This window comes from Chionomys nivalis, chromosome 19 (assembly GCF_950005125.1).
Source record: "Chionomys nivalis chromosome 19, mChiNiv1.1, whole genome shotgun sequence".
In the NCBI taxonomy this organism is placed as follows: domain Eukaryota; kingdom Metazoa; phylum Chordata; class Mammalia; order Rodentia; family Cricetidae; genus Chionomys; species Chionomys nivalis.
Window position 1 is genome coordinate 44,005,999 of NC_080104.1, and position 26,493 is coordinate 44,032,491.

General features: G+C 41.0%; 1 protein-coding gene across 1 annotated transcript in view; it reads left to right on the plus strand.

Annotated features, from left to right (window-relative positions):
* Positions 1 to 26,493, plus strand: part of Ctnna3 (catenin alpha 3) — a 1,259,162-nt gene that overhangs the window by 52,672 nt on the left and 1,179,997 nt on the right. The window contains exons 4-5 of the mRNA XM_057751057.1: positions 7,505 to 7,671; positions 14,893 to 15,012. Of these exons, the coding sequence (XP_057607040.1) occupies positions 7,505 to 7,671; positions 14,893 to 15,012 (287 nt within the window). The remainder of the gene's footprint in view (positions 1 to 7,504; positions 7,672 to 14,892; positions 15,013 to 26,493) is intronic.

The window sequence follows — 26,493 nt, forward strand, 5'->3', positions numbered from 1 at the left end:
GACTCACCGGTGGCTAAGAATGTGGCCCCAAGAGGCTGGGAAGGCAGCAGTAAGCGACAGCGATGGATAGAGGGGCTCTTCTTGCCTTCCAGTGGCAGGTGCAGTTTCTAGGTCTTCAGTGTGATTCCTTGCATCACAGGCGTTGAGTGTAGGTGATGGCAGAAGCACGGTTCCCAGCAAAACACAACTGTGGTGGTGTGTTAGAGGTTTATCTTTGCTGGTATTTCTGCCTCAAGAGTGTTAAAGTTTGTATTTCTGGTCCTTTACTTTTAAATTAATCTAGGGTGGATTCCCTAGATTTGTGATTAAGATCCTTTTTGGACTCATAGGCCAGGATTCAGTTTGTGTCTTGGACAAAACTAAAGTAATTAATAATGAAACAGATCTTTTAGACAGAATCTATTTAAAAAATTTACTGCATTTTATTGCATTTATTATTGGTCAGAGGGCATCTATGGGAGTCATCTCCTTCCACCATGAGGGTCCCAGGAACTGAACTCAGATCATCAGGCTTGGATGCAAGCACTTATATCCAATCATCTCTCTCACTCAGAATTAATTTTTAAATTATGTTTTACTAAATGTACAGAATTTATTTACATTTATAATAAAAATTATTGTATAGAGCAAAAGGCAGTGACCTAGCCAGAAAATTCTCCCATAGTAGGTAGTACAATAAAGGGAACATAAACAAAGACCAGCATATCACTAGGGATCATGAAAAGAAAATGAAGAAAATTAGACAAATAAAATGTTTAATCATAAAATTTAAAAGTCACAACAATCACCCATTTTCTCCATAGAGATAATCAGCTGAGTTACAGGAGTACACCCTATTAGATAAAGCTCAAACTCGGTTGGAAATATTTGGATGGATGCTGTCAACTTTTGAGATTGTATGTTTTCACAATCCCTATGATTGGCAATGCCTTTCTTGGCTATGTCAATTATTTTAGTCGCTGGAAGCTGAAGGTTAGCTGTTGACTGGAACCTGGGCTCCAGCCTGCTTCTTTAAGAGGGCAGGCATTTGACCTTTGATATAGTTGGTGGCCATCATGTTGTAGGAGGTGACAGGGAAATTCTTTTCTACTTGGTGTGTGCATGTCTTCCCATCTGTCGTGTGTGCTGGGACTGCAGAGTTGAATTTCTAGAGGACATTCTTCTTTCTCAAGGTTTCAATACCTTTCCCAGGATATTCTAGTAGTAGGAAATGGGTCTCTTAACATTCAAGTCACTGTTATTTCTCTCACACTAACAAGAGACATTTGGGCTAGAGACTCTCTAAATAGTTGTTATATTTTAAAAAGACTATAAAACGTCTAGATTTAGCTCTTTACCCGTTGCGTTCCTACAGAACCAGAGCTTGTTAACCCATCCCAACAGAACCATAAAGAGAGAGACTGATTTGACTTCAAAATACTAGTTAGACCAATTGTTAGTGTAACTCATAAGATTAAAATTGTCTTTGGACAACTAGAGTGGAGTCTTGCATGTTCTTAGCCTTTCTCTATGCTCACATGTTATCGTAGTTTATACTGTCACACAAGACAGTATAAAATACAAATCTGAGGAACAACCTTTGGGCTTGGTTCTAAAGGATTATTGGGAGGCGGTGCATCTGTGTGTCTGAAGGGTCATCGCGGAGGGAAAGGAGTTGGTGAACTCAGTGCCTGCTCTTTACAGCTGATTGTGTTTTGTACCTTTTCTTCTTATCTCACCCATGTACACTCTGCTTTAAGATCAGTTCCAAATCTGAAATTATGATTGAGTGACAGAATCAGAAGTTGCAGCAGTATTCTGTGTCGGTGAGTTTTAGGTTCACAGAACAAGTGAAGAATCTGAAAGCAAAAAGCGATAGTTACTAAGGAAACAACAAAGAAAGAAAATTATTTTGTTACAAACTATTAAAAAATAGTTCTCAGGAGGTTCAGACTAGTCTCCAACTCATTCTATAGCTGAGGCTGGCCTTGCATTCCTGAGGCTCCTGGTTCTACTTCCCAAGTGCCAGAATTCTCTGTGAACCACTGTGTCTGTCCCAGATAGAGTTTTACATGAAAATTATAAACATTACTCTAAATTTGAAAGGTTCTAGGTGTCATACCAAAACCAACTTGAAAACTCCCATAGGAGTTTCTCCAGCCAGCCATGAGGATACTCAGATCTTCCAGGGTCTACAATAACACGAGTCTTTGGACAACTAGAGTGGAGTCTTGCATGTTCTTAGCCTTTCTCTATGCTCACACGTTATCGTAGTTTATATTTCTGTTGTGCTTTTCTTTTCAACACTGGAGACTTTCGAGGAGACTTAAATGTATTTGAACATCCATTCTCTCAGTCTGTAGTGCTGACCCCAAAGAAGGATCTGGGGGCTCTAATTCCCTTTACTACCAATGAAAAATTCTGTTGCCTGCTTTTTTGATCAAGATTTTTGACCTGTCCTTTTTTTCCTTAGGTTTGCCATTTACCCAGTTCAGTAAATACCAGTTTCAGCCATGCTGGGAAAGAGGCATTTGAGAGTGAAGGTCACTATTGATAGGCCACTGGCTAGGAACAGTCGAATCTCTGAAATGATGTGCGGATAACAAGTTTCATAATGAATTGAGAAAGGAGGTCCTGTCGCAGCTCCACAGCTAAGGAATTGTTCTAGAAGTCTCATGGGAATAGCTTTGATTTTGACATAGTAAATCTTCACGTGAAAAGGATAGAATATTAATGTGATATGGAGAATACCTTTGACTTTTAAGAACTCTATGCATATCTAAGACTTTTCTCTGGGGATAAAATGTTTCATTTGTTTTCATTGTACTGTTTCTATAGTCTTTGTATTTGCTTGATGATTTTGACACAGAAAAACATGGTGTGAGTTTCTAGGGACTTTCTACAAAGTTGGTGAACTGGCTAGGTGAGTTGGAGGTTGGATTAGTTCTCCACTATTATGCCTTGAAAAGAGAACAAAGTAATAATCCATTTTGGAATTATAATGGGAGAATTATTAGAGGTGGTTTAATTAGTTTCAACTTCTCAATTTTTTTAGTTTAGCTAATGGTGTTCTTTGCACGGAATCCAGGGATCTCCCTGTTTGCCCACTCTGCGTGCTCATTCGTTACTGTATCTTTTTAACTTAGAGGTTTATTTATATATGTATTTTGTGTATTTGAGTGTTCTATCTGCATGTAGGCCTGCATAGCAGAAGAGGGCTCCAAATCCCATTATAGATAGTTATGAGTGACCATGTGGGTGCTGGGACTTGAACTCAGGTCCTCTGGAAAAGAAGCCAGTGCTCTTAACCACTGAGTCATCTCTCCAGCCCCACTATTTTTTTTTTAAAGATTTATTGACATTTAAAAATTTATGTCTATGCATTTGTGAGGATACGTTTATGTGACTGAAGTTGCCAGTGGAGGCCAGAAGAGGATTCCCTGGAGCTGGGGTCAGCATTGTGAGTCACCTAATGTGGGTGCTGGGAAACTTTGAGTCCTCGGCAAGAGCAGAACACTCTCAAACACCGAGTCGTCTCTCCAGCGCCTGCTCATGGGTTCTATTGCAGTGCTGTACACTAGAGACCTCCACCAGCACCCTCCAGTCAACCTTTCAATAATCTTGAGTTTCCCCGATCCCTAACCATGGGAAGAAACTAGTAACAACATACACACTGCCTTTCCCTGCTTCCTCCTAGGAGTTGTTCCTATGTGTAACAGTTACTACAGTGATCACTTCCAGTAGCACAGATACACGGTCACTCTTGTTTCTCTTGCTGTGCTCTTTGGTCTTCATTGTCTTGAACTGACTACTACTAAATGTGTACCTATTTTTAACCAATCAAACAATCTTGATAAAAGACCTTACTAAAACCTTAATATAGATGTAATTATGCTTTAATAATTTAGATTGTATTAACACTATAAAATCTATTTATGTGCTTATTAGCAATTTGTATTTCTTCTTCTTTAAAATGCCTGTTTAGGACCTTTGCCTGTTTAAAAGTCGGATTAGAGCTGGAGAGTAAGCTCAACAGTTAAGAGCAGTTGCTGCTCTTGCAGAGGACTTGGGTTCAAGTCCCAGTAACCACAAAGCAGCTCACAGCTGACTGTAACTCTAGTGCCAGGGAATATGATTCCCTCTCTGTCTTCATGAGCACCAAGCTCACATACAATATACATACACCAAGTAAAACACTCATACAGATAAAAATAATAAACAAACTTAAAAGTTGGTTTATCTTTTTATTATTGAGTTACAAGCTTTAAACTAGAGTTTTTCTCATTTAATTCAGTTATAATATTTCCTGAGTAACACTTATATGGTAGACACTGACTTCTGGCCTTCTCTATAACAGGGAGCTAGTTAGTGGAGGCTTGCAAATTACCAGAAGTTTTCTACATACTGTCTGAAAAGTCAGGGTCATTGAATTTATTTTCCTACCTTGAATATCACCTGAGAGGATGAACTTGGGAGCTTTGTTAGCAGTCTTGATGTGTGTGTCAGATTCTTGGCAAACTTTCCTTTGTTTACGACCATATGCCATCAGAATTGAAGGTGGAAGCATGAAATGTTGACGTGTTTGATCTCCGGTCCATCAGTTGGATTCCATATCTAGACAGGACATATTGTGGCGATGGGGGCGCCGTGCTTGGAGGTCAGCTGTCTGAGTCGGAGTCATGTTCTGTCATCTCGTCGTTTGTTTGGCTGTAGGCAAAGCTGCTTTCTCTCGGAGAATTCGTATTTCCTCAGCAGCATAAGGTAGTGATGATGACCAGGAGTCATAGATTTTGCAGATGCCAACATAATTGCTGCTGTTTCTGTTTAGAATTCTTTTCTCATTTCCTTCCGTCTCTTAGCAAACAGCAACGCGTGAGTGCTGCTTCTCTCCCTTAACTGCTGAGCCATCTTCCCAGTCCCCCATTCACTTTCTTGATGCTCTCATTTAGAGTCCAGAATTTATGATTGAAGAGATGACTCCATGGTCAGGAGCATGTACTGTGCTTGCAGAGGATCCAAGCTTTTTTTTTCAGCTTCCCCTTGGGGCAGCTCACAACCACCTGTAACTCCAGCTCCAGGAAACCTAACACCTGGGCCTCTTCAGGCAGCTGCACTCACAAATGTATTCATATGCGTGCGCACACACAAGTAAACACATAATTAAAAATAATAAAAATGTATCTTAAAAATGAAGTTCAGAAATATTCGGTTTTGATAGCCTCGTTTGTCATTTTATTGCGTGTGCTTTTGGTGCGACATTTAAGACGTTATTGCAGAGTCTGAGATCATGAGGTTTCGCATGGGATTCTATGACCCACTCTGAGTTGACTTTTGCATATAATGTGAGACAGAGATCATGTTGTTTTTTTTATCATGTGACTATCTAATTATCCCAGAGCCATTTATTGCAAAATAAAACAAATACACACAAAACATGACCACTTTCTTAATGACTTTTCTTGGAACCTTTGTTGAAAACCAGTTGACCATAAATCTTAAGGATTGCTTTTTTTTTCCAATTGTTTTTTTCAAGACAGGGTTTCACTGTGTAGCCATGTCTGTCCTGGAACTAGCTCTGTAGACCAGGCTGGCCTTGAACACACAGAGATCCACCTGCTTCTTCCTTCCAAGTGCTAGGATTAAAGGGGTGTGCCACCACTACCTTCCTAAGAATTGCTTTTGGCAATGTCAATTCTATTTTTAATAGTTTTATAATAAGTTTCGAAATAAAAACAACATTCTTTCTTGTTTTCCAAGATGGTTTTGGTTATTATTAGTTTTTTGAAGTTTCTATGTGAATTCTAAGATAGCTTATTACTTTCTGAAAAAAAAAAACCACAACCAAATATTTTGTTAGGGGCAAACTTCTGCTGTTTTTATTATTCCATTCACAACCAAGGAAAGTAGAGCATAGAGAAGGCATGTGAAGAGATACGGGGAGCCAGTCTGACTTACGCGCCTGCTCCTTGCTGTGGCTCTTGATTATCTGCCATCCTACGGGGTACAGAAAGTAACTGGTGAGCACAGTGAACACACCGCAGAGAGTTTCTATGAGATGGTTCTTCTTGAGAAGCAGCCCAGCATTCATTGCCTTTCCCATTTATAGTATGTATAATGATTATGTTTTTATGTGGTATGAAATCTCTGCATATTTGTGTTAAATGTGGACGTGTATAAATATACTTGCAAAGTATGCATATATAAAGCATGCAGATACATTTATAAATAAACATGTGTATACAGACACATGAAACAGAACTTCAGTGAGAAATTTTTATGTAAGTATATAAAAACAGAATAGTTGGTGTTTTTAGGGATTAGTATGGAAAACTAAACATTTTTACTTTATATTCTTTAGTATTCCGAATTATTATTATTTAAGGAGATTTATTGTATTTACTTGTTAATTAGTTAATTAATTAATTAACTTATTTAGTGTGTGCATGTGCCAGGACATGTGTGTGGAGGTCAGATAACAACTTTGGGGAGTGAGTTCTCTCTCCTTCCCCATGCAGATCCTGGGACATGAACTTGGGTCGACAGCTTTAGTGGCTAAAACCCTTTACTTACTGAGGCATCTCATCAGCTCTATGGTGTTATGTAAAAGAATTAGACACACATTACTTTAATGATGAAATAAGTTTATGTTATGAACCTTGAACAGTGGATGTGTTCTCTGTGAGTTTGGTCACTGGGGATGGAGATGGAGAAGGCAGTCTCTCCCTTTTCATTTTAGCCTCTCCTTTATTGGTAGCTCTGAAAGCAAATATTTTAAGTAAAAAGACCTTGAAAATAGAAGGGATGTTGTTTCTCTGACAATGATGTCTTTGTAATATTATTTTCGTGACTAAAGTCTAGACTTTACATTGTATAGAGTAAATCTGCCTATGGTAAGCTATTATCAGAGAGAGGCTATCATATTTTGCATAGCCCGAGAATAACCTTGTATTTTGGTCTACCTCTAGAGTGGGGTGATTATAAGTGTGCCCTGGCGTGTCTGGTGTGTGGGTGCTGGGGATTGACCCCAGGGCTTCACATGTGTTGGGCGAGCTCTCTTCCTAGTGAGTGACTCAGTCTGCTTGCTGTTACTACATTAAAGGATACTTCTGTCCTCTATCCTCTACTGAGTTAGCAAAGGACCACGACTCAGGGAAGCCTCCCTTCGCTTTTACAAACAAGGACCTTTGTGACTGAGGGAAGTCTTAGTCGTGAACCGCTTCGCAGCAATGGAGCTGGGGCAACCGCAGAAGCAGGCAGCCATTTTTACTTGATGTTGCTTGCCAGCCGAGAAAGAGTTTCTCCAGAAGACGGCACGGCGCTTCTTTGGACTCCAGAGCACTCGTCACAAACAAGTGCGGTTTGGAAGCGGCGTTGTTTTAAGATGTGTGGCTCGGAGTACCATATGACAGTTTATTTTAATATTGTGGTTATTCATGGAATACTCTTGGAGTTAGGGTGCTGATTAATGCCGAAGTAGCTGTTGCTGACACTCAAATGATAACTTACTTGGGGTTGTGTTTTTCAGGCAATGCTCTGAAGGCGTCAGCCGAGAGATTTACAGATGACCCCTGTTACCTCCCGAAAAGGGAGGCTGTGGTTCAAGCCGCCCGCGCCTTGTTGTCAGCAGTTACAAGACTCCTTATCCTTGCGGACATGATTGATGTCGTGTGTCTCTTGCAGCGTGTGTCATCTGTAAGTAGAAGATGACTTAATTTGCTTTGGCATCGCTTTCATTTTTAATTCCCGCTCTGGAGCAAACATCAATCCTGGTGCTTCCTGCCCCACTTTATCAGGAGCTGACCAGTCAGGGTTGTGAAAACTACCTCCTTGTACACCCCCAGGAATGACACTAGAACTTAGCAGTCCTAAAGTCATGGAAATTCTAGACGTTTAAACACCGAGTGAGTGTGGAGTGTGAGGTGTCTTACTTGATTGCTCTCTGCTTGATTTGCTGAAGCTGGCTCTCTACCTAGACCCAGGGCTCCATTATTTGGCTAGTCCGGCTAGCTAGCCTCTCTGGGGCTCACCCATCCCCAACTCCTGAGCTCTGGGGTTACACACAAGCCTCCATGGCCACTTGGATTTTCTGTGCTGCTGAGGACGTGACCTCCAGTCCTCACACTTATGCAACAAATGCTTCACCTACTAAGCCATCTCCCCAGAACCCCATATTAATTAAACAAGTGACAGCACAGAGTGATGGAGGTAATATCATTAATGTATAGGTGTAAATAGTATAATATATATAAATGTATAGAGAAGCCTTAACTTGAAGCTTGAGATGCTCGGAGTTTTACCCTCATTCGTAAGTAGCCACTACTGCTCTCTTTTTGTGGTCCTAGGTGGTGAAACTTTGGCTGCACATCCACAGGGCAAATGCTCTTTGTTAGAACCATATCCTCACTATTCTTTTTTTAATTTAAAAATTTTAATCAAAAGTAATGTTTTCCATACAATATATTTTAATTATGGCTTCCCCTCTCCCACCCCCTCTCAGACCCTCCCCATCTCCCCACCCATCCAACTCCATGCCTTCTTAAAAAAAATAAAAACAAAAAACAACCCCAAGCTAAGAATTTAAAAAACAGAATAAAACAACAAAAAGTAACAAAAAAAAGTGCAAGAAACACACACATACACAGGCACAGGCACAGACACGCACAGACACAAAGAGACACACAACCACAAAATTAGAAAGCATAATATACAATCAAAACATCAGTGAGGTAATAAAAAGCACCCAAACAAAGCAATATGAGACAAAAAGTCTAAAAACAAGAACACCATTGAGTTTGTTCCCTATTGGCCATCTACCGTTGCACCCATGTGGGGCTCGCCCTTAAGAGTGCTTCGTATACCCAGCGAGACTCCACTGGGGAAAACCAGGCTTTCCTTTGCATGCAGCTGTTAGCTTATGGGTGGGAACCTAGGGCTTTGCACAGGTCAGGCAGGCACTTTATCAATGAGGTACATCTCAATCCTTTCTAAGGACTTTGATCAACTCACATTTCTTCTCTCTTCCCTCTCCCTACCTGTAGTCTGATCCCTAAGTTCCTCTTCATTTGTATTTAGTAAAGAGTTATTGAAGAAACCCACACACATCGGGGGCTCCCACTGAGTCCCCAGCGGAGACCCAAACACCTGTTTTCACAGAGGTCCTTTATTAAGTGGAGAAGAAAAGTTAAAGCAGCTGCTTTCTGACTCAGGCAGAAAAACAGCAGCAAATGACCTTGCAGGTGTTTTAATTTTTAAGAAGAGGAAAAGGGATGTCTGTGTCAGAATGGGCTAGGATACGGTGGGATAGTCTGATTGGGAATGTTAATTAGGTGAACTAAAGGGGGATTTTGACTGCTGGAGTTTGGTAGTCAGCTTCGGAAGGGGTCTGGCATAAGAAAGTGTCCAAAAAAGACTTTGATGGAGAGGGCAGGCGGAACGGCAAGGTCTGCCAGCGCCATGTTTGCCAACCCTGGGCCTGCTAGAGTCTTTCAGTTTATAACCTTTCTTACTTGGCTTCCTTTATTCACCTCAAGTTTCTCTCTTTTAAAAAAGACTTTATTTTACTTTTAATTATGTGTATGTCTGTGTATGTGAGGGGTATGTGCCCTGTAAGTGCAGTACCCACAGAGGCCAGAAGGGGGCATTGGATCCCCTGGAAGTAGAGTTAAAGGTTGTGAGCTGTCTGGTGTGAGTTCTGGTCCCTTTCTCCAGACCCTTCAATTACTCTTCAAAGTCTTTTCCTCACCCCAAGAAGAGTGCTATAGTCAACATTTACACAAGTGCACGCAACTATCGCGTATTTCTTTTATACAGAGGGAATTCACTTAAAACATTCAGCTCTATGAGGGCACACACTTCCTTCTGAAAATGTGACCTGTCGTTTTTGTTTCTTGACCTTGTTTGGAGGCTAATAGACAAAGGCTTGCCTTTGTTCTCTCCTCCCATCTTATCCTTACTACTTCAGGAAAGCTTCTGATGCTCCCCCTTCCTCCTGAGAGAAATCTGGGGGTTCTCTTTATGCTACTTAGTACCGAGAATTTTGTTCAAATATATACAACATTAAATAAGAAAAAAAAGATAGCTACTGAGTCGCCCTTGCTTGGGTGGCACTACTGGGCATCTTCTCATGGGACACAGGTGGTAGGCTGCCGAAGTCCTGGTTTGAATCAACCAATCCCAGGACAGCAGGCAGGCAGGGCCAAGGGAAGCAGAACTTGTCAGAGTCCTGGCACCTCCCTTTCTTGCTGTCTCAGCCAATTTCTTCTCATTCTCCTTCTCAAATTTCTCCATGAATGTACATAATTTTTTACAAACTGATTGACTATGTAGTTTCTACAGCACATTGGCTCAGATTTATTTAAATATGTATTGTCAGGGAAAAGGAGAATAGATGTATTTGGGAGAGAGGGAGTGCTGAGTCAGACTAGGCATCTTCCCGTTGCCTATTTCATGCTTCTTTCTTCTTGTGAGACAAATCTTCAGTTATTTTAATGGGAGATGAACAAGCATGGCCTCTGCTTTGTTTGATGGATCGCTGTTATTGTTATTTCTGAGCTGAGACAATGTGACGAAGAGCACGGTGTGGGAGTGTTCATAATGCCTGCTTGTACTCCGGGTGTTGGTATGGGGATACCGCCTGCATCTTTTTACGCTTATCTTGTATGCCCTTTGATAGACTATAAGGTAGTCAAATAGGACAAAATTGGATTTGTTTCTCAGCTCAGAGATCACCTTAATATCCAGTCTCCACAGTTTTGGCAAACGCCTACATTTGTTTTTATTTCCAATTGATTTGCTGAGTCTTTTTTTTTTATTGGTGGGGGAGGGGGTTGGATTTGGTTTGTAATGAGATAAAATAAGAAACAGGGTGAATTTAAAGACCGAGAAATTATTTTGTGATTCTTGTCTCAGACTAAATTTCCCCTTAAAAATTTGAACTTGTAAATGTAAGGAATATTAATATCTTTTCGATTTAATTGTTCATCCTTTTCCAAATTATTTCTGCTTGAAAAGATTTCATTTCATTTCTTTTGAGAAATAATCAATACAATGAAACTACAGTATCTTGCTACTGTAGGTGATCTCAGAGGTCCCCTTTGATGGCCAAAAGAAGGAACACCTAAAAGAACATTCCTCAAACCAAGTCAGTAGTCTTTTATCACACAGCTGAGCTCCACCAGGTTCATCTTTATCCCCGGCTCCTTCGCTTTATCAACAAAGCAAAAGCACTGCTTGGAGTATATAGCACCCCAAGTATACACACGGGCAGTGGGGGAGGGTGCAGGAAGCATAACAGAAATCCAACCAACGCCAGGTTGTAAATTTTATACGACAACCCCATGACAACTGTTTGTAGGTACAATCTAGTTAGAAGAGTGCAGTCATGGCCGTCTGAAGGAGCCCAGGGCATGTCAGTATTGATAAATCAGTCGTGGCCATCCTAAGGGACCCAGAGCACGTTAGTATTGATAAATGGGAGAAATGAGTCCTGATAATGAACACTCAAGCTAAAATCCCCACATTATGCAAACACTGACCTTCAGTTAAAGCACTCTCTGGATGATGGGGCATTACTGGATTTTCTCACTTTCTTCCTTGGCCCTAAAAGTAGTACCTGGAAATACTGTTTTTGTGTGTTATTTTGAAGTTCCCTGAAGTCGTGTAAGGTTCGCATAGCTAAATGACAGCATGATGGCATCTTTAATTAGAAAGACTGCTTCCTAGAGAAGAGAAAGTGTAGGGCATAAAGTATTTTAAATTCAGTGAAACTTTTGGTAAATAGCTTATAGTAATTGATTTATAGAGAAAATACATTGTTTAGAGTCCTGGATTGGGTGGGGTTTTTGGTTTAAACATACAGAGAAGGAAACAAAAAAATTGGCCAAGACATGGAAAAGATCACATGACAAAATAGATTTTTTAACATAAAGGTTATTAAAACGGTGTTGAAAAGAATTTGGTTTCTATCTTACAAGAGCAGGGCCATGAACAGACTTTGGCTGTGTTTATACTGATGGGTGGGGGCTGGTGAGATGGCTCAGCGGGTAAGGAGCTTGCTGCCATCCCTGGCTCCACATAGCTGAAGGAGAGAACTGACTCTCAAGAACTGTCCTCTGACTTCTGCATGTGTGTCATTTCACATGTGTGCCTACACACATACAAAGAAAGCAAATAGATTACCAACGAACATAAGTCAAGAAGTTAAAACAGATAAACTGATGGGTAGAGTTGGTCCATCCCCAGGAATCTGAAATTTCATGTTCTCTGGGGCCCAACTCAGACTCCTTCACTCTTCTATGTTATGTGAACCCCTCAGTCATTCTCAGTGAGCATTAAAGCATTCACTGCATGCTCCCCTTACCTCCCGTGTGCACCCCGCTTTCTATGGAAGGACAACAGACAGTGGAGTCAAGTCCCTGTTCCATCAAGCTTTCTGAGGCCCAGTTTACCCGCTCACTAACGGGAACGGAGCAGGAACTCCTGTTGTTGATTCGAGAGTTCAGTTGGAAGGCATACCATACCCGGAGCTAAACACACACTTAGTAAATGTCAATGCCCTTCCCATTTCTGATTTTCATGTCTACTTTTCCCTGTAACCTTTACGTTCCCCCAGGGAAGGAAATATATTTTATATTCATAGCACCTTGACGAGAGTAGGCATTAAGCGGTATTTGTTGGGTTTAACTTCCTGTCCTTCTACGGAAGCATTTCAGTTTTCTCTCCACCTTGGATTGAGATCAACATGGTGCCTTTCTGAAATGGAGGACATAATTCAGTAGAACCCCCTTCGATTGCGACTTACTCCTTAGAGTTAGATACACCAAGGATCAAATCACATCCCTGGGAACTTAATTATACCCTACAAAACCTTACAAGCCTGTCTCATGACATCACAGCAGGGGGATTCTGGTGTGTTTAAATTGTGGTCTCTATTTGTAGAAACCCAGGTGACGGCATAGGAAGAGGATGTAGGAAATAAACGACCGAAAGAGAGAAAATGAGAATTATGTCACTAGACATTTCAATTACCAACCCCCCAAAGTATGTTCTGACTTACTAAAACACCAAGAATTCAATTTTTTATGAGCTCCCCTTCCTTATTAGTAGTGGGAAACACCCTGATCTACTGCAATTTGTCCCGTTTACCCAGCGCGTGACTTGAGAACGGACAGGAACATTCCAGTTCAGCAGAAATGATTTTGTAACCCATTGGTTACAGATTAAAGATGAACGCACCACATATGCTTCCGTCGTCAACGTGTTAGTGTGCTTCCCTCCCTGAAATACAAGCGCTGAGAAATCTTCCTTTCTGATGCTCACGGGTGACTGGTTCTTTGCACGGATCCTACAGACACAAGCCAAGTCTCACGACACAACGGGAACATATCCAAGCATATGTTTGTTTGTTTGCATGACTGACATGTGAGAAATGATTGGAAAATGGTTTTTCTGGCATATATTAATGATGGGTTTCCCTGTGACATTTTCATCCACGTATATAACATATGTGGTGATTCTTACCTCCCCACCATGACTCTTTCCCCCCTCCCAGTCCCTCTGATCCCCTTCTTCCTCCCAAGCAGAGAATCTCTCTCTTTCCACACCCTTCTGTGTGTGTGTTTGTGTGTCTGTCTCTGTCTCTCTCTCTTTCTCTGTCTCTCCATCCTTCTCTCTGGAGCCATGCACCTTTCTGCACATGGATGTAGAGGTCAGAGGTCAGCATCAGATATCTTCCTCAGTCACTCTCTACCTTATTTAAAAAAATTAAAACTCATTTAATTAAAAATTATAATATAATTACATCATTTACCCATTTCTCTTCCTCTCTCTAACCCTTCCCATGTACCTCTCTCTTGCTCTTATTCAAATCCATGAACTCCTTTTCTTCGTTACCACACACACACACACACACACACACACACTTCCCCGGGGAAGTCTATTTCTCCAACTCTCATCATTCCTTAGTTGCCTGTAGTTCTTTGTCTAGGGTTGAGGCCTCCCGAGTTCCCCCTCTCACGTTAATGTGTCTAATGTCATCCCAGTTCAGGTCGTGTTTAGGCGGACACGTTAGTGAGACTTCATAGGCGTGGCTTCTCTGATGTTTCTAGGTGTCACAACTTCACAGCACACTCTTCCTCTGGCTCTTGTAATCTTTTCCCCGCCCCCTCCTTTGGCAATGATCTCTGAGCCTGAGGTGTTATAGATGTATTAGCTGGGACCGGGCACCACATGGGACTGGGCGTCACAGGGGACTGGACATCACAGCTCTACATTCTGATCAGTTGTGGTTTCCCGTAACGATCTTCATCTTCTGCAAAGAGAAGTTTCCTTGAGGAGGGGTGAGAGCTGCACTTACCTGTGGCTCTAAGGACAGACACTCAGAATGTAATTAGGCATTATGCTGACTTAGTAAAGTGGTAGCAGAGCTTGCCAATTGGCTAGGCTGGCTGTTGGGCTTGGGCGATGGTCCTGTCTATGCCTTTCCAGTGTTGGGATTACAAAGGTGGATGGTGGGATCCAGCCTCAGGTCCTCAGGCTTGCAGAGCAAGCACGTCACTGACTGAAACATCTTCCAGCCCTGAGAGCCTTATAATATTACTTTTTTAGACTTAAAATTACACATTAAGTCTCATTTTCTTCAAGGGACCCTAAAGCATGGAAGCTCTTTGACTCTGGATGATGTATGCTCATTGAGAACCAAACGGACTTTTCATTCATGTGTAATGCTGGCTGCACACTTGCAGTTCCCACCTCTTCATAATATCCCTAATCAGTCCACTGAAGGATAATTAGCTAGCATTTGTTGTCTCTGAATTATAGTGGGTAAAACTGAAGTGCATTGTTGACTCTGTTAGCTAGCTAGGAATTTGAGAAGAATCTGTCACTATTATAATCTGCCTTTCTTTTCATTTGCAGTTTCAAAGAACATTTGAGTCTCTTAAAAATGTTTCCAACAAAGCTGACCTCCAGAAGACCTACCAGAAGCTCGGGAAGGAGCTGGAAAACCTGGATTATTTAGCCTTCAAGCGTCAGCAGGTAGGATTCGGGATTCTCCTTCGGTGGAGAAGGTGAACAATTCTGGCTTCCTGCTGTCCCACCTGTTAGAGGTGCAGGCAGGTCAGGGAGACTCACCTGCTAACGATCCGGGTAGAAACAGCTTGTGCTGATCTCTCTGTGTTCCTCTGGCTACCTACAGTGTTCACTCTGGTCCTGGATCTTAGCTGGGTACTTTAGGGGTTTCTGCACATGTCCTTTTCTTTCTTTGAAAGAAGATTCCTGCGGCTTTGTGAAGGTCTAATGACCCTTTGGTAATGACATCTCAGCAGCACAAAGGGAATTTCTATGATGGCTTGGCCACATGACTTTTGGATTTGGCAGGGTATATCCTTCTGGGATCAACCCCAAAGACTAGGAGAAGGGTTTGGATGAGCATACAGAGTAGGAAAAAGAGAAAAAAAAATTCAACAATAGCAATTGACCTCTAGGTTTTTTTTTTTTTTTTTTTTTTATGTTTGAAGATGAGTAAAACCTTGGCCCACTTGAATAGTTTCAAGATAATTCCAGAGACAAATCAAATCTTCATAAGTTTTCTTTCAGAATTGGTACTGTACACACCTGATTCACAATGATATATTCCATGCGTGGCGGGGACAGACATTGCCCCAGGAGCCGGCTCTTCTCTTCAGGCAATGTTGGCTGTAGTTTCTCTACGGCCACTAGGTGGCAGGGTCGTCAAACTTTTACTTGGTTGCCAGGCTTGTTTGGATTAGGACAGACATTAGCTGTTTAAATTAGGTTGCCTGAACATTGAGAACAAGCTTAGTGATAGCCGGTGTCTAGAACCTGGCATTTAAGAATCTCCTACATCGGCGTGTCTGTCTCGTGTTGCCCGATTCACAAGTTTTGGGCCTTTTGTGTGTGGGTTTTCAAAGCAGTATTTTTGTTAAACCACATCAAGTCCATGAGATGTGGCTTCAGAAACATAAAGAGAAGTGAATTGTGTTATGGGCTCCTGCTCTATCATAGATGTACATCAGTTCCTCTTCAGACTTGGGTATTTAACCTTTCTGCGGCCTTCTGGCTTTAAGGGTTATATTTGTTTCATGGATTGTTCTAGACTAGGGCAAACGGTTTATCTTGACACATATTTTAGATGGAAGAAGAACATGCTGTTCATTCAAATGGGTGTTAGCAGACATAACATGCGTGTCAGTGTTCCCCAGAGCTACCGCAGTGAATTCCCAGACGCGGCTGTTCAGCATTCACACCGCGGATCCATGCTTTGGACAGTATAGCTCCCATTCCAGTTTTGTTTCCAAGATCATATTTTACCATCAGGGGCTGTTTGAATTGGCAGGCGATAGTCACTCCCCTCGCGCCTGATCCCTTCTCGTCAGCACGTTTCCCGTGATTAGATCCTTACATTAGCTAATTGTAAACTTGGAAGAAAGTAAGCGCTTCAAGGGTGGAAGGGCAGAGCTCTGAGAGGACAGTACTGAGGACAGGCGTGTGTGAGGAGAGGGCACAATGACCACGTGGAATGCCTGTGAATGCGTGCACTCATCTATGCCCCTGCCTCAGCCATCATCTGTAACTAATGAGTGACGTCATTGATGTCATGGCAGTACAGTAGAATCAGTTTTATCAGTATCGTTCGTAGCTAAGAATGCCACATAATTGTGGAGCCCTTCTAAGCTGCTTGTGCAGGTCTGGCCTGCCTCCAGACCTGGAGTCAGCATTGCCTGGCTGTGCAGGGCTTAAAGGGTCTGTTCTTTGACTTGGAGGGGATTTGTCTTTATCTTCCATCCTGTTCCTTTAAAGTTCAAAAAAAAAATCTATTAAGTACACAGTGAAAAGTACTTTTTTTGTTCTTTTTCTTCTTACTGGGAAAGATTCAGATCTCTGTAAAATTGCTAATTCAGCAAGACAACTTCCTTGTTACAGAAGCTGGGTTCTTCATATGGAGGCTTTGTGGTGACCGCACTTCTGATCCCAGGCACTCACTGTTCTTTGTAGTAGCACAGTGTAAGCTGCGGGAGGACAGGGTCCGTGGCTTTCTCCATCTGTGCTCCCTGCCCAGGCCCACAGTATCAGTGCCGCCATTGTCGCCGTGAGCAAAGAAACATGCCCACAGTCTCGGCCTCAGCCTGTGGGCCCATAAACCAATGTGTTGTCTAACTTTGAAATGCAGGTAGGCATTAGTCCTTATCTCTTCCTGTGAAAATGCGAACTGATTCCCTTTTGCTCAATTTGAAGTGTTTTCATAATTTATTTCACTCCTCTATCCACTTTGGAAAAAAAGAAGATACTAATATCACCCAACGTCTTCAGTTCTGGCTGGCCAGTTCACTAACTGTAATAATTCTTATGGACTCATTCACTAAATTTTCTTTATTTCCCCTTGAAATATTTGTATGTATTCACTCTCTTGATATATATCTCATAGAGATTTTGTTATAAATATACGTATTTCTTTAGAAAACTTAAATCCATAGGTTTATTCTACTTGAACACAGTGACTATATTTTAATTTTCTTTTTTGAGACATTTCTTTCTGAATAATAGGTAGATCCTTATTGTACTTTTCTTTGTTTCTTTTAAAAATATTTCTAAAAGAAATCATGGAGGGAGGGAGGGAGAGAAGGAGAGGATAGAGAGATTGAACATGCTTACGCATGTGCATTCTATGGTATGTGTGAGGACAGAGGACAACTTGTGGGAAATGGGCCTCTCCTCTCACCATGTGGGGTCCTGGGATACAGTTTACATAAAGAGCCTTTGCCCACTGAGCCGGCTCATTGGCCATTCCATCTCCTTCTCGCTTACCTTTTTTGAAGAGTTACTGCATGCCGTGTCCTAAATATGGGTGGGCTGTTGCTGTGTTCTTTCCCAAGGAATGAATGCTTATACTTGAGTCAGAGCAGAAGAATCTTTATATTTTCCCCATGTTCACAAAGAGTAGTATTGGAAGTAGCATTGGTGGAAAGAGGCGAGAGGGGTTGTGGTAGATTAGGGGCAGGTACACCAAGATGAAGGGAGCAGATGACACAGCAACATTAACCTGAAGGTTTGGAGGCTCATTTCTTGGTATCTGGGACAAAATCTAGTCATTTACCTGTTTTGATTCATCCTATTCATCAATGCTACATGGGCATGGTGACAGCAAGCACCAGCTGTGCATAGATCTTAGACTTATGCATTAATATGAGCAGTTATAAATCAAGATATTTTCTTGGGGCTTTGGTTTTTATGAATAAAATAACGTTTGCTAATCTAGACTGTAATCTAATTCCTTCCTCTCTTCTACCCTTAATGCTTACAATAGCATTGTAAAACACATCCCATTTCCACAGGCTTCCAAGACCTTTGTTACAAATTAAAATTGACACCATTGAATTGAGCACTGGGTGCACTAAAACACACTTCTATGCTGGTGCAAATGTATTTGAAATGAAAACACTTCAGATGTGTGTCCAGGTTGGAACACCCTACACACCCTTGACTCTTGTCTCCCTGATCATGCCTGCTATTCTAGCCTTCTGACCTCCACACAAGGTTTATATAACTTTGTTTTTAGACGACCTTAACCCCTTTCTATTTACTTATTTCGCTCTGACTCGTTCTTTAAAGCTTTCTCATGGCACCTCATCCAATGTCCTCTGGTCAATATGTAACCTTCATTCTTAGCTTTTGTCAGTGAAAATCCAAGTAGTTCAATGGCTAGAGGGTGGGTTTTGTAATCATACCTACTCATTGTGTTTGCACTGCCTTAGCCACTGACTTTCTTCTTTTAAAACTCGGGGAAAATAGCACCAGATGTGAGCCTGTTTTGAGAAAGTATGATGAGGTGTAAAGAAAGTCCTTTAATGTTTACAAACAGCTCTGCATGGCATCTAACACATCTATTAGTAATAGCGATCAGGATGTTGTTTAGTGTTAACCTCAAAAACCCATTTCTTAAATGGTTTATAATTTCTATAGGGATGTATTTTCCATTTATATACCTTTGCATCACAATAGGGTCTAGTGCTGTTCTGAAAATATGATACAGTATGGAATAATTTTGGATGTATGTAGTCAGATGACTGGTGAATATGATAACATAGAGAAAGTATTATCTCTCAAGAAGGGAGTTATGATGGGACTGGGGAGATGGTTCAGTTGGTAAAATGCTTTCTGGATAGGTATGAGGACCTGAATTCAACCCCAAAGCCCAGTGCTAAGGGTGTTTCCATAAGGCCAGTGCTTGGGAAATAGAGACAGGAGGCTTGCCAACCAACCAGTCTAACCAATTTGGTGACCTTTAGGTTAGTAAGGGTCACTCCTTCAACAAGGGTAGGTACAGAGTGATGAGGAAGATACCCAACATGGACCTCTGACTGCTAAATGCACACATGAGCACATATGTGCACACACCGACACACGCAGAAACACAAACACAGACACACATACACACAGACACAGACACACACACTCACACACACACATAATGGGAAGGGAGATGGCAGCATTTGGTTTCAATATGCCTTTACAGCTATGTCTCTTGATGGACAGAGCAATTAAAGCCCTCAGTGTTTGTGCTAAATAATTCCTTAGGGATTAAAGTTTTAGACCCAATATGACAACTGAATTCCAGTTTGTTCAGTAATGATGTCCTTTCTATGTGTCCAAACTTCCTTCTGGGCTCAGCACAAAATGATTCCTTCTTAGTGCTCATGCTCAGAAATGAACAGGTTTTTTTTCTTTTACTAAACTTCAACCCTTTTCTGATAATTAGAATACCAGAAAGAACATGATATCCAGTAGAACTGAATTTAAATTAAAGCCTTATCAATGAAGCAAATTAGAAATAAATTGCATGAAATTTACTTTGTAAAAATGCCTTCAGCGTTTAGTATTTCTTAGTTGCTAGTAGTTCCTTGTCTAGGCTTGGACCTGAAATGATATACATACAATAACAGTACACAGACTAAGCAGGTTGTATTTATATATTTATGCATATATAAAATATAGATAAATGAATAAATAAATAAATAATAGGTAAAGAAAAAGAAGGCATGAATTTGAGAGAGAGCAAGGGGATTACATGGGTGGGGGGATTGGATGGAAGAAAAGGAAGGGGGAAATATAATTATATTTTAATTAAAAATTAAAAAATAAAAGAAAAAGCCAAAAGAAATGCTTTTAGGTTGGTTAAAAGCCTTAAATTAAAAAGCAAAATTCTACATGCTATCTTTTGCTACTTTCATAAGGCTAGTAATAATCAACATCAGACCATATTACCATCAAACTGTTAGTGGAGAAAATAAGGAATTGACTTCCACCTACAGGCTCAGAAAATAACTTTCTAACAGGACCCAGGTAGCATAGCTATTAAACTTTCACAGTGGTAGAAGATTCTGAGCATGCTACAGGGAGAGAAGACACATCAACGGTCTTACTTAAGTGTTAGCTATAGTAACAACTGGCCTGGCAAGGTGTGCCTTCTGGTGCAATATTGGCATGGATTTTCTGAGAGTAACCAATCACTTTATGATTAGATTTAAGGCCTGCTCCATTTTAAAAATTGAGCTCAGGCCTAGTGCTGTTAATTGGGACCTAGGTCCTAATACTATCATCCTGTGAAATGGATATGATAACAAACTGCCCTCTGCGTGCTTATCTTTGTACTCATAGATTATAGAATCTCTCAGCCCTCATCCAAGAAGCTTCTTTTTGAAGTAGGTGGTAATTAATACAGAGACCCCAGACTGGTCAATGCGTAGAGACTAAGAGACTGTGGGTGCTCAGCTCTATATGAGGTGCTGAACCACACCCCTCTTCTCAGTGCTCAGGACTTAGCACGGATGAAAGGGTCAGAGGCAGTGGGTAGCTGCAGCAACACATTGTTTGCTGGATATGGTAGGAGCACCCTGCACAAACTCAAGAGTGGCTGCAACTGAACGCACAAGACTTGCGCAAGACTAAGCCAGATAAAATCCCACCATAGATGAGGGAAGGGACCATGAAATCTCACTCCTCACTGAGGAGTTGTTGGCAGTTTATGGTCAGTAAGGGGAGAGAGTCAACTTTCTTCAGGGATGTGGTTCTTGAGAGGCTACCCATGCTCCAATAGATAACCCTACACACACACACACACACATACACACACTGCACACACTACATACCCATCCATCCATCCATCCATCCATCCATCCATCCATCCATCCATCATCCATCCATCCATCCATCCATCCATCCATCCATCCATCCATCCATCCATCCATCTATCTATGACCCTAAGTGGACTCAGTGAGGTCTAAAAACAAAGTGCAGGCTATTGGAAGAGCAAAGTAGTAGAAGGGATGGGGAGGAATTGGAGGGGATGGGGTTTAAGTTTTATGAAAGCACCTATACATATCTGTGTAAAGGGCAGAGGGAGGGATCTGGGGTTACAGGAATGACGAACAAGGGGTTGTTAGTCAAAGGATACAAACTTTCAGTTTTAATATGAATGGATTCTAGGACTCTTGTGTATATCATGGGTGGTGCTTGTCACATTAATCTGATTATAGTAATCAGTATGTATTTATTTAACAACTGCATTATAAAAATATGTCAGGTATAGATCTCAAATTGTCTTTTAGAATACCTTGAACGTACAAATAGAAGTTTAAAAGAAAAAAATGCAGATGGGTGATGACTAACCACAGAGAAAATCATCCTATGCTAACCCTTGAGCTTAGGAACCCTGGGGATTTAAGACTGCAGAAGCCCAGGCTTGTTACTAGCACATAGCAAAGAGGAAGATGACAGATTCCAGCCACATAAAGATATATGGAAAGAAAGAAGCCGGGTGGTGGTGGCGCACGCCTTTAATCCCAGCACTTGGGAGGCAGAGGCAGGTGAATCTCTGTGAGTTCGAGACCAGCCTGGTCTACAAGAGCTAGTTCCAGGACAGGCTCCAAAGACACAGAGAAACTCTGTCTCGAAAAACCAAAAAAAAAAAAAAAAAAAAAAAAAAAAGAAAGAAGGCATGTGCCACTGTCCTGCGGGTTGCCCAAATAACCTGTAAGGTACAGCAAGCCCTCATGTGAGCTTTTATGGAAGTGGAGGTTTGTACATTTTATTGAAGACTTTAAAAATAGGAGTGCATCTGCAGTTCTTTAGGTGCAGTCTAAGAAAAACTGGAATTAGGAACAGGGAGATGGGAGGCGGTTCTGGAAGAATCTTTAAGCAGGAGATTCACATCAGTGGCCGTTGTTAGATGAAATATGTTAATTGCTCAATTGGGAGAAGATCCTTCCTTTCTCACTCTGTAATAATTGCAGCTCTCCTGAAAGAATCTTGATTAAATTCTTCCTCTTAGGCATAAGTGAGCCAAAGACTGCTATATTGAAATATTCATGTTTGTCTTAGATAGCATTCTGTTTCTTATTTACCAAGTCAAGTAAAATGACTATTTTTGACACTTACAAATCTACTTCTGAAGATCTCCAGGCATTTCAGATATTACTTAAGAATTCACTACAAAGTATTTAAATGTTCAGTTGTACAGTAGCATGGTATACCAAAATGTCAGTCCACCCCAAACATGTTTCATTCTATCCAACACATATCTTATTGATGTGCACATTGGACAGAAGATGTCATTACTTTTATTTTTCAAATTCCCTCCCCCCACATGTATGTGTATGGAAATAAGCATGGAAGGTTCTCAAAAAAATCCCTCCATTCCAGGGTATAGACCCAAAAGATTTATGTTAGGATTTTGTAGAGATATATGCGTACCTGTGCTCATTCCTGTAGCATTTGTAATAGTCAAGATATGGGACAAGCCCAGATATCCATAAAGAGGTGAACAGAGAAGGAAACTGTGGGATATGCAACAGAATTTTATTCAACCATAAAGAAGGATAAAATAATGTTACTGGAAAATGCATACACCTATATACATACAAACACATACACACATACATACAAACATGCACACATTCATGTACACACATACACACATACATGTACACACACAGACACACATACATACACAGATGTTGCACTCATTATTAAAGGTTATTCTGAGTCAGAAGTTCTTGAATTTATTCATTTCTGAATTTCTAGCTTATTGCCATAACCATCCAACCATTTTCAGTCCTTCACCAACTACAGATCTTCATAGGGTAATTCCTTTCTCTATAGTTAAAAATCTGAAGAAAATCATGAATTTTTATGTGAGAACCCCACTCTTTACTTTAAAATGAATGTCCAAAATGACTCTCCATCTAAAATTTGATTTTCACTTCAGTAGTTACTACTCAGGGCAAGTAGGAATCTTCTATATAATTGGTAAGGTAAAAGCACAGAAACAAATTTTTTTTTTTTTTTTTTTTTTTTGGTTTTTCGAGACAGGGTTTTTCTGTGGTTTTGGAGCCTGTCCTGGAACTAGCTCTTGTAGACCAGGCTGGTCTCGAACTCACAGAGATCCGCCTGCCTCTGCCTCCCAAGTGCTGGGATTAAAGGCATGCGCCACCACCGCCCGGCCACAGAAACAAATTTTAAGTCGAAGATTTGCTGCTCTCTTTCCATTCCTGCCCTCAGAGCTCAGTTTATTGGTGTCACCTCGATCACTGAGGGAGGAGGCTCATTTTTATGTACCAGAAAAGATTTATTAATTTTTTTACAGGGTAGTTTGCTGTGTCATAATTTGCCTTGTGGGCAGTAAGGCTACTGTATAGTCGGGAATGTTTGTTGAGATAGTTAATGCTTCGTGGTGGGTTGTTTTAAAGTTTACAATGCTGACAGGAATATAGGAGGCAACAAAACATTTTGGCCTTTCTTCAGCGTGTTGGTTACTTGTGCATGTCTAGGTTGACCAAGTCTGTAAGATTATCAATGAATGCTGGCACTGGGGTAACAAAGTTCTGGGGGAGTTAGCAATGAGAGGATCTTATCTATCGCGTCTGAAGTTACCTTTCTATTAGCTCACACCGGTTGTACAAGATGTTAGATCTCATTATGATATCTTCATACCGTACACAATGTGCATTTTGATCATATCCACCTCCATACCCTGCCCTGTCTCCCATCTCCGTTGTTTTGGTTCTTTTCTTTTCCCCAAATAGTCCTCCTTATATCGAACTGTCCCTTCATCCCTGGGATAATCCCACTAGACCATGGTTGGTGGTCCTCTCTTACCCTGCTGAGAACAGCCTGCTCCTATTGTGCTGAATTTTATATCTATATTTATCAAAGATACTGGCATGTAATTTTCTTTTCTCGCAGTGTCCTCACTGGCTTTAATATCAGGATTATGCTGGCCTTGATAATTAGTTTGAAAGTAGTCACTCCTTTTGGAAGAATTTGCAAAGAACTACCATTAGCTCCTTTTAAATGCTCGTTAGGCGTCCCGCAAACCTCGGGCCCAAGCAGATGCAGACTTTGTTGCTGCTTCTGCTGCTGTCATCCTCACCCCCTCCTCCTCCAGACAAGGTCTCGATGCTCAGCCTGGCTGGCTTGGAACTTACTGTGTACCAGGCTGGCCACAAACTCAAAGGTATCCGCCTGTCTGTGCCTCCTGAGTGCTGGGATTAAAGTGTGTGTAACCTTGACTGGCTATTTAATCTTCTGATTTATTAACCTGCTCAGATTTTCTATGTCCTCATGGTTCTGTCTTGGCAGATTGCATCTATTATCTAGAAGTTTATCCATTTCTTCTAGATTATTTAACTTATTGGCGTGTAGCTCTTCATAGCTGTCTTTTATGCATCTTTGAATGTCTGAGGAATTAGTTCTGTTTTTTTTCCCTCTCTCACTTCTGATTTTTTTTTTTTTGCAATGTAGCTAAAGGTTTGTCATTTGAATTTATATTTTTAGTTCTAGCTTTTGAAACTTACTTTTCACATGAAAGAACAGGTGTCTGCACATAATATGTTTTTGTAATCATATATTTCAGCAGTTGTAGAAGTTATCTTTGCTATATGGCCTTGTCATAAGTGAAAGAGAATAGACTGACTGTGAAAACAGCCCAAGGGGAGGGAGGAAGAGGAGAAGAAGAAGAGACGAGGAGGAAGGTGGGCATACTTATCCCTGGATTGTCCACTTTGAGTTGACCAAGCTGATGGGGCCACTTCGTACTGACTCAGCAGCATTTGTTCCAGAAAGTCCAGCTGAGTCCCTTGTTCACTGTGGAACTAAGGAAAACGATCTCAGACACATCCTCACTAAGCTCTCGTGTCCAGGGCGGGTCTCTCCCTGTGTGCACAGTCAAGAGAACACCACAGCGACTGTTGCCGTGTCACTGTCAGGTGAAGACATGCTTGCTCCTGTCATGGCTTTGGTGTTAATGCAGCCCTAGGAAAGTGCTCACTGCGCTACTGGCCGGATTTCAGAGGGAGGATGGGGCTGCTTAGCTGAGGCCAGAGGTTCTGGAAGTAGACTTTAAACACACGCACACCCTTGCAGCCTGTAGACGGGGAACTGATGGCCTGAGGGCTAATTTAATATGTAACAAAAAGATCAGTTTGTTCATTCACTTTTAAAAAGCACACTAATTTTGGGTCTCTACTATATATTCGGACAGCTTCAAGTTTGCTTGTTTAGAGGAAACTATGGTCAGCTTTACATTCCATCTCATTCCCCAAATGTGGCTGCTGTAGAGACAGTTATCGCCGAAATGGATTTAGGTGAGGAAATACCACCGGCATTGTGGGTCTGTTCACTCCACGCTGCAGAGGGTTTAGTCTCACTTTCATAGACGCTAGCTGTAAACAACAGCAAAATAAATCAATGTCATCCGTATTTTTCAGAGTCAGTATGACATCTCAGAATTTTTCTAAGTAGCTATTCTATGGCCAAGTGGCTTGTATTCACTGATTACATAAACTATATTGAGTAGAATATTTTAGTATCACTTACTATATCAAGATGTCACAATATTAACCTATAATGCACATTGAACTTTTCTTTATATTTCTAAGAGTCCTATTTATTTTAAAATCTCTTTTGGGCTGCAAGCACACAGAGATAACATATGCTAATATTCTCCATATAAACACAGCCCCTAATATTATAAGCATCTGGTAGCATTACAGTTCAGTATTTATCATTTACTCCATTATAAAACCTTTGTTCCAAAAGAGCTGTGTGGGCCTATTAGACAGAGCTGCAATTACACAGGTGATGGTCTGGAGCCGCCTGGAGCTGCCGCACACAGCAGATGACCTGCGGCAGGTTTTCCCAGTATTGTACAGCTTGGTGATGGCAAGAACTCTGATTACAGGATCAAAGTGGCCAGCTCATTTTGAGTTTTTTTTTTTTTTTGTCTTTTGCTTTCAATCTTAAATTGCATATTTTGTTTTATCTTGTTTGCTTAATGAAGAAGTTGTGGATTTGTAAGCTTCTCATATTTACTGTTTGCCTTTTTTTTTCAAGTTTTATGTGAGAGTCATTGGCAATAATTGTGATGTTTTGAGAGTTTCAGTAATGATCATGTCAGCAGTGAGGGGACAGAGAAAAAGATCTATACTGTCACCTTCAGTG